The following is a 9,886-nucleotide window of genomic DNA, read 5'->3' as shown; positions in this document are numbered from 1 at the left end:
CTCTCATTATTCAATCTATGTTAGAGTAAGATGCAACTAGAATCAGATAGGGATTGTAGTAAGTATATTTTCACATCTATAAACATAAAAATTTACTTTACATTATAAACTACATTTTTCAACGAACATAACCAAAACAAATAATTACATTCTACTAACCAAAGCATTCCTCCGTTACATATAAAGTGATAAAATACATATATTCAATCAATTTGCTCTACATCTTGTACATACTAGAGACATATATTTGGACTTGACAAAAAAAACTATTATTATATATCAAAAGCATTTCACCAACAAGAATCGTTCAATTTAGCTGCAATAAGTAAGGCATTGTTAATATTTATGTCCACGTTGTGGAGATTCCCAGCGGATTGAGTCAACCAAATGTAAACGGCAAACATAGCTATTGAACAGTAAATATTTAATAAGCTATTACCAAACTCAGTAAGTTCAAATCAGTAAATTCTCCTTCGTATCACTGCAAATATGGTTATCTTCTTTATTGTTTCGATGCTCTTTACCAATTACGTACTCGCTATCAATAAAGACGAGCTCATGCGTATTGTTGCCAGTAGTAACGTTCGCAAAATGCGCGCAAATAGTAATAGACTCCGTAATTCTTTGTGGTACATTCGGTATACACTCAACTACGATAAATATGTCAATGAGTTTTCGAAATGTCGTAGTTAAACTATTTAGCCGAAAATAATACGGTATGACATGTTTTCATACGATTTTATTAACGACTCAAATTGCTGTTTTTCGAAAGGAGCAGTAGGTCGATTTACCAAAGAAGGACAACTCTCACGCAATGACCACAGGCCACTGAATACTAGAGGTAATTATTTGCAGCCAATAGAGGTGCGTGTACATCGGGGCTTGTGCATTATACAGCTATATACGCGTTGCTACTGTAATTAGGTATAATAATGCTTTCTAAGGACATCATATGTGAATGAGATAGGTGTGTGGCAAGACTAGTGTGTGCATATAACAAAATGGAGAAATATCTTGGAAGCTGGAAATCACAAGAGAGCGAAGGTTTTGAAGACTATCTCAAAGCGCTAGGTATATATATTACTCATATTAGAATATGCATTAGGTATACCTTTGTTTTTTGTTCTAAAATTGTGAAAGAATTTTTGTAGTTATGTATTGTTTACTGGAAAAGTCTCTTTCTACTACTGTCTACTAAGTCTTTTTCTACCCCTGTCTGGTTTACAGATACGTGTACAGGGCTGCTATGACCCTTTAGAGATGATATATGATACACATAGTCAAAGCTTCTCCTAACCTTTTTCTTTATTAATATACATTCACCATACCAAAACTAATTTATGGCTACAAACACGCTTAGCTTGTTTTACTATATCACATATGTGAGAAGTTTTTAGTTGGCCATAACAAATCTTACACCAAGCAGTTTAGTGTTCTGTGTTAACCTAATATTGACTTTAAAATCTAGCCATTGTCTATATTGCCTTTCCATGGCATAATGACGACAGGCAAATTTTAGAAAGATAAACCTTGTTCACAAGGAATCTTTAAAATACCTGTCTACCGTTGGCAGCTGTTAATACACCACATGCATTTATTGTGCTAATCTAGTACCACATGAAGTTAATTTTAGGTTTCAGTCAGTATTTTGTCTGAAAAGTATATTATTACAAGTTTCATGAACTATGTTATATTGAAAACAAGTATTTAGTTGCATAGCTTGCCAGTGGCTTGCTAGTGCAACAGATAAATAGCGCAGCTGTAAACCAGCCGCTGTGAAAGGTCTGCTATAGTAATTAACAGCAGTTTGTTTAGAGAAGAAATGTTTCAGGTCATTGTAAATTCTCACCAAGCAGTTGGGAACAGCGAGTGCTTGGTTAGCCTGTACTCTATGGGTTAATATGTCCATGATCCAATGTGCATCGATTTGGAGTAGTAAAAACTAAGAATGACAGAATGTTTCAGTCTTTTTATTTCACTTAACAAATCATTAAAAAAAGCTTTTAGTTAAATATTTGCATTGGATCAATGAGGATTGCCTGTTCAAAGTCAAATAATATTAGAAGCAGCTACTAGCAAGCCAGTGTGTGATATGTTCTCATCATATGTAGCTTACCACAGAAGTGTTTTTTGCAAAACATCGCTGCCAACAACAAGCATTTGCTATGCCCTGGATTTATATGTAGTTTTTCCATATGCATTTCACTTGATGGAATGTCCGTCGATATAGACCCAAAGACCTCCAAATTATGGTTTTTGCTATAGCCTGTTGTACCCTGTGTGATTATGACTAATTCACCTTAATAAGCAGCTTATAAGTTATAGTCACCTACTAGTTAGCATCAGGTTACAGGGAACACATGCTAAATCTTAAAAGGCTATCAGCCCTCATTGGTATCAAGATATCATTGCAATCATATTCTTCATTCTAAATCACCCAAAAGCTCATTCTGTAACAACTTAGTCTGATCACAGGTAGAGCAAGTACAGCAGGTTGAACAGGTAGCGCAGGTGCAAGTCTTTTTTATTTAAATGATTGTTTCACTCTATTTTTGCAGAGTACAAACTAATGCAGCTTTCAGCAAGACTTTCTGCCTACTGAACATTGTAATTAGAAAAAGCAGTTCTTGCATTTTGCACCTTTCAAAACTCTGTTTCTTTTCCATGTTCTCTTTGTGAAAACTGATTTAATTGAATTTGTTGTAGTGAATAGTCTAGATTTTCCTAGAGAATCAGCAATGTTCAACAACAGGCTGCATTGCAGCTTGTAAATTGACAGAGACAACACCTGGTTGTTATGTTTGTGCTATGGTCTTGTATTAATTCCTTGAAATGTTTGTTGAATGTTTGAAAGCAGTTGCAGACTTAGCGTTTTACCTAAATTCCAGTAAGTGGTTTTTCATAGAAATCTAACGATGTAGCATACGTACTGGTGACCTTCCTGTCTGCAATACTCAAAGTACGTCATAGGCCAGCTTTTCTGGTTAGCCTCAGCCACAGTCAGCCAAGGGTTACCGAAAGAAATTTATAATTCATATCATTAGTAGGAGGTCGAAATAGATTGAGGGCAACAAATATTCTGTTGGAGGCGTATCTATGAGTTCCCATCTCAACGGCTTAGCTCGCTTGATTCATATTTGATTAAACAAGAATGCCCGCGGACTTCTGCCTATATTTAGGAGAAAGATCTTATGAGTTTATCATAGTCTGATAATTGTATTATTTTATGACTATAGGGTGCTGGAGTGGTTGGACAACTCCATGAAGGTAGAGTTGGTAACTTGGTAATTCTGGTACAGGCTGTAATCTAATAGAGCACAAAACATATCAATATAATGACTTGATTTGCACTGTATGGTGCAATAAAGGCATATATTAAAAAGTTGCAAATAGTGGGAACTTGAATAGACATTTCAAGAATAGATCAAGATAGCTCTATTGCAACTACAATCTATGAATGCAAGTGGCAGCGTGTTTATCGCTAGCCTGCTGGAGGTAGCTGTAGTGGCAGCGTTTGTCGAAACTCATTGAAAAACTGTAGACATGAAAGAAAAGGTACAAAAGGCTATACTAAAATGTGTGTATCAATCGAGGTGCATATGTTGAGTGAATCACCTCAGGGTAGCAGTCACACAGTGTATCCTAAAGCGTCTCTTTGATTCTCTCGTTGCTATAGCAATTCATGCAGGAGTTTTAAGTTTTAGCGTTTAAACTCAGATCTTTCTCGGCCAAGCGCTGTAATCATTTGATCACGGAAAAGATGTGAAAGCATCTAAGTAACCATTGTTTTCTGGAATCTGGTTACAAAGAACTTGGCGTCTGCGTTGCTGATTAAGAACATTATTGACTCGTGAGCCCTTTCAACTCGCAGTCATAAGTTCTCCAGCAAACCCAAACATGCCATAGACTGAGTAACTCTTTGCTGGTCCCAAGTGTGTTACTAATGGCTTAGCATAAAGATGCCGTAATGGTATATTCTATTTTTAACAAAAGAAATCAAAATTGCTTTTACGCTCAAACATTGCTACTAGCAAACCAAATAGTTATCGCTGCAACCTAAATACAACACTGGTTTTAGACGAGAACTTTTTTCAGAATGCCGTTCAACAAGCGAACTATTTAAATCCTGAAATGGGTTTTTCCATGAAAAGTTGCACAACTAAGTTTTTCTAAAACTAGAAATCTAATTTTTTATAAACATTTACATTTTTATACCATAAGCTGTATATTCAAAAAACAGGTAATATATAAAAAACTTTATTAATAGAGATAGCTAGACTGGGGACTTTATTACTAAAGACAGCTTGACTGGGGATATTATTAATAAAGACAGCTAGACTGGGAACTTTATCAATAAAGACAGCTAGACTGAGGACTTTATTAATAAAGACAGCTAGACTGGGGACTTTATTAATAAAGACAGCTAGACTGGGGACTTTATTAATAGAGACAGCTAGACCGGAGAATATATTGCTGTATATATTACAACTCCTATCACATACTTGTTTCCCTTAGATTTTTTGTAAAATCAAAAAGCAAAAATAGTTAGTGTAGTTTTTGTGAGATAAAAATCAAAAACCCATCGATACATTATGAAAACAAGATACAGTCAGTATGTTGTAAACCAAAGCAAATAAATTTGCGTACAAACGCATCAGCGAACAAACGCATCAGCGTACAAACACATCAGCGTACAAACACATCTGCGTACAAAGACATCTGAGTACAAACACATCAGTGTACAAAGACATCTGAGTACAACCTCATCTGCGTACAACCTCATCTGCGTACAACCACATCTGCGTACAACCACATCCGCGTACAAACACATCCGCGTACAAACACATCCGAGTACAAACACATCTGAGTACAAACACATCTGAGTACAAACACATCCGAGTACAAACACATCTGAGTACAACCACATATGTATACAAAGCCATCTGTATACAAAGCCATCTGTATAACATACACATCTGAGTACAAACACATCTCTGTTTTGTCAAGCTCCGATATATTTGGTATCGAAAGACACCTCTAAAGCTAACTGGTGACATCGTGCATTCATCTTTACTAATCCCTCCCTACCATAGATTAAACTAGAGCAGATGTTTTAGGTGTTATCTGTCATGATGCAGTAATTGACAAATCACTTTTTGAGCTGCAAGGCCTAGTTAATAACTGCTTGAGAAAGTGTGCCGTTCATGCTGGGTGGTCCATTATAGTGTAGAGACATATTAGAGCTGAGCATGGAGCCCATGCCCTCATAAAAAAGCTTATTCAATGAACTAGCACTGATATGTACCCGTTTAATACAGCCAGCCGTCGAAGAATGTTGAAAAAATAATCGACTAGTAAACACATAAAAATGAAAAATGTCGTTCTTAGAGAATAAGCTTACAGCCATAAAATAATAAAACGGAGAATGCGGGCAACCATCTAAGATGGATTGAGTACACTGTATACTGTAGCAGCTTCTTTCTTCTAGCAGTAAAGGCTTGAGTTGGATGTGAAACTAAATAGTCTTAACAATGTTTTAATCAACAGCTATGCTGCTAAAACTTAATGCTCCAAAGTCTTCCAGGCTAAAGAAACTGATGCAGCACTTGTCTGATAGGCAGCACTATCATGACGAAGGCACATTTGATTAATGCAACTGAATAAAAGACAATGTTTTGGAAGTAAAATGTATTTTTATCTACATTAATTTTTGGGACCAGATAAAGTAATAAACAAATTAATTGTGTTCGTGAGGACATCACTCGCTGGTATGTTGTCAAAAATCATCAGCAATGGTGGATTGGCATGATGACATGGTGGCGCTGTCGAAAACTAATTAGATCTCATATTGGACAGTCAGAAAAAAGTTAGACAATTATTTAATTTCTTACAGTGTAATCTATGCTGACTAAATTCATTCGAAGAATATACCTTCAAATTGCAAGTTGCACACATTCATTTTATTTACAACAAATGGTATACACGTTTGCTATATTGCTGTTTATCTTGGTAGAAAGTTCACTCGATCTTTTAGATGTACAACCGTCTGGAGCGTGTATCTTCACAATGCCTGCACGCGATAGCGATAGTCCAGCGACTCTAGTGACGGGTAGAAATATTTGTATAACTGTCTCTAGAGGGGCGGCAATCATCTCTTTTCATCTCGTTTCAAATTAGATTAAGAAAATACAGTCTGCTCTATTTAACTCCCTTATCTATTTGCAAAATGCTGTCTATTCTATTAGGAACAGCTGCTCACGGCTTTACATCGCTCGCTGCCCTAGATTAGCGGCTGCCGGAACTGATCTACTTTTTTCACAGCTTTGAGCTAGAGTAATAGAAAGTTGCAAAGGTTGGGCTGAGTGCTTTGTTTAACCTTCCTTGAGTAATTACGGCAGTCAGCTTCCATTATCATACTATCTTTAGCTCTAGAGACGGTTTGGTAGTGTGTATCGAGTGTACTGAGGGGTGTGCAAGTCCCATAAGAGTATAGTTGCCATATCAATTTATGTTTGTTCTTCTGCTATATTGAATAGTCTATCAGTTTGGTTCTTAGTCTATAAGTTTGGTTTTTAGGCTATCAGTATGGATTCAAAATAGAGCCAGGATGTCAAGGTAATTAGACTATAACTGCAGGTTATTAATCAATGTAGCTTCGCTTCTCACCAAAGTATACACAACACTGTATACTTGTTAAATATATGTTATACTATACTCGCATTGTATACATCTTACATACAGCTTAAGTACATGTTATACACACTTCGTATACATGTGATATAGGCCTATCCGCTGTATGCAAATTTTATGGTGATTGCCATGCAAGAAAAAGTGTGTGTAATTTAGAATTTTTACGCCGGCCGGCGGGATGGTGGATGACATAGGCTAATGTTTCAAGGCACACATGCTCAAGGGGTAGACTAATCACTCATGCCATTGTCTTCCTACAATACTTAGTATGCATAATGCAAGAGTTGGCACTGGCATTGACCAACTGATTTACTCATTCAAATCCATTTCTTGCAATACCCAGTATTTTTGCTCACCATTAATGGAATTACAGTCAAACCTCTACATACAAAGTTAGTCTAAGTTACAGTTACCTCTACATCTCTACATGCAAAGGTACAGTCAGCCCTTCAAACACAAAGTTACAGTCAACCCTTCAAACACAAAGTTACAGTCAACCCTTCACACACAAGGATACAGTGAAACTCCTACACGCAAGGTCACGGTCAAACATCTACATATAAGGTTAAAGTCAAGCTTTGACATACAAAGTTAAAATGAAACCTGTATTTAGGAAATTAATTTGTTCTGCAGTCTACTGTGCATACCAAAACTGTCCTAAAATCTATGTATGAAGTTACAGTCAAACCTCTATCTATGAAGTTACAGTCAAACCTCTACATACATGTACATAGTCACGGTCAAACCTCTACATACAAAATTACAGTCAAACCTCTATCTATAAATTAATTTGTTCTGCGGTCTACTGTGTCAGTATACTGAAACGGTCCTGTGTTGAAAGAAATGTTTTTATTATAATACATCGTAATTTGTTCCATAGCCCAAACTCTCAGATTGGCTTCTTAGTAACTATTACAAGTAACTAATTACACATAACATTAAGATGAATATGTTATATAAAACTATACAAAAGACTAAAATGTAAAACACAAAAAGTATATATGAAAAAAAGTCTAACTTCCTAAAATAATAATCAACAAAAAAGGTCTTTATCGTTACTCAACTTTGGTGATGTACAGCCAAAATTATAAAACTGGTAATGTAAAAGTTCAAGGTCAAGGTGGTGAAGATTAGTCAAGTTCAGAGGTCAAGGTCGTGATGAACATACACAACATAAATTGCTCCAACTAGCTTCGCTGATATATTTTCATTATGTTTATAATTCTTTTACATTTTAGATTCAAATCACACCTTTAGCCTTTCCACTTTTGCTTATGAAACTGCAAAACTTGAAAAACTTGAAAATTTGCGTTATAGCTGCTAATTCAGGTTTATAGTCAATTATTGACTAAAATTTACATAAAATGCTAGAATTATTGTATGTTGAGGTAATTGTAAGTAGAAGTTTAACTGTACCATATTAGCAAACTTGTCAATTTTGGTAATAAACCAACGTGCAAACAATGTGAATGCAAGCTATGCAAAACTACTAGAAACAAACTCCATCATTGTACAGATTCCTATAGTGCCAATATTAGAGCCAAGCATCAGTCGATGTACCGACCTTTTCAGGAAATGTCATTCCTTAGACTTATCATATATTAGAAATTTTTATGCTCCTTAATGCTTTGACCAAACTTATTAGGAAGAAGTTGCCATGGAAACACATTATGTAGCAACTTCCAGTTTCTTAAATAGAATGTGAACTACTTAGCTGGTGCAAACAAAGAAGGAGGAAAAAGAGCTAAGAAATAATCTCTAAATTCAACTCTAATGGAATAGCAGAGTTTTCATAACTAGGTCAAGTGTGAGCAATTATCAGAACTAGGTCAAGTATGAGCAGTTATCTAATTTTAAGCATGATTCATCAAGCATCTAAAATTTCTTAAATATGCACAATACTATACAACACACGGATGTACAACATACTGATATACAACATACTGATATACAACACACCGATATACAACACACCGATATACAAAACATTGATATAGAGCACACTGATATACAACGTGCTAATCATATTTATAACTGCCTCCGAGCCTGAAGCAGTATTATAACCTAGAGTTTGGCTGTTGTTAGCTGTTCATGATACTCTGACATCACATATTATTTTTATTTTTGTATACTTTTTAGGCATTATTTTTAAAGTTCATTATAACAACTCCTAACATCTCTCTTGCATTTTATAAGACACATTGCTTGCCTTCAGGCGTACTTATATTTTTATAAACTTGATCTAATTTCTAATCATTGTTCAGTTACCATGACAGTATATCGCTATCTTGTAACAGCAAGTTTCGTTTAGCACCTTAATTTGTTACAATTCATTTCTTTTCATCGCGTGGCTGTTAGAATACATTTTACCCACTGCTTGTTAACTCTCAAGTAAGCTACGTAGTTACTACTCATCCTTTTCATCTTGTGAAGTTCGTCTGTAAAACATTTGACCATCTCTATAGATCTACATCATCTTTAGGGGACATATAACTCCTAGCACAGGTGCGCGTTACAGTAAGCATTGCTTGCTCAACAGTACATCTCTTACTTCTGTAAGGTATCTTTGTGCGAACCTCAAGCTGCCAACTGATCGAGATCCACTCAACTTGACAGTCATGTCTTTTTCCCTACTCTCTTGAAAGGAGAGGAACTGATCATTGTCTAGTAGTGGTTCATGCAAATCTAATGATTGTTATCTCTGAATTTATTTTATTATCTACATGAAGTTCTTTAGTGCATGCAGTAGCTGATACATATCAAAAACGCGCAGCACCCGCTGTTTTAACTAAAGTTAATTTCTGTGCTAATTTAGATAAGCACTTCATGCACGAGATGAATCATAGCTTTTCAGTACAGTCAAACATGGATAACTCGAACTTCAAGGGACCGAGCAAAAGTGTTCGAATTATCAGAGCATTCAAGTTATCAGAGCACTGTCACAAGTCCATATATTTACTTATTTATTAGTAGATACATGTACATATACAAACTATAATATAAATCAAAAGCACAAATGGCTTGTTTCAAATTAAATGCTTCTAATGTAAAGTTTAAAACGTTTTCATGAAAAAGTATAGAGATTTTTCTATCACTTGAGATTGGTTTGTTGTTTGAGGTGATGTTATTGCCAGAACGTTTTTCAGATTGACATCGGCAAAACTTGATCGTTGTTGAAATGCTCAAAAGAAAAGAC

General features: G+C 35.5%; 1 protein-coding gene across 1 annotated transcript in view; it reads left to right on the top strand.

Annotated features, from left to right (window-relative positions):
• The first annotated feature begins 912 nt into the window (after window positions 1–912).
• Window positions 913–9,886, top strand: part of LOC137410467 (fatty acid-binding protein, liver-like) — a 28,168-nt gene continuing 19,194 nt past the window's right edge. The window contains exon 1 of the mRNA XM_068095883.1: window positions 913–1,071. Coding sequence (XP_067951984.1) covers window positions 1,002–1,071 — 70 coding nt within the window. The 5' untranslated portion in view covers window positions 913–1,001. The remainder of the gene's footprint in view (window positions 1,072–9,886) is intronic.

Source organism: Watersipora subatra, chromosome 1 (genome assembly GCF_963576615.1).
Source record: "Watersipora subatra chromosome 1, tzWatSuba1.1, whole genome shotgun sequence".
Taxonomy (NCBI): Eukaryota; Metazoa; Bryozoa; class Gymnolaemata; order Cheilostomatida; family Watersiporidae; genus Watersipora; species Watersipora subatra.
The sequence above is the reverse complement of the archived record's forward strand: the minus strand, read 5'-3'. Positions and strand labels throughout refer to the sequence as shown.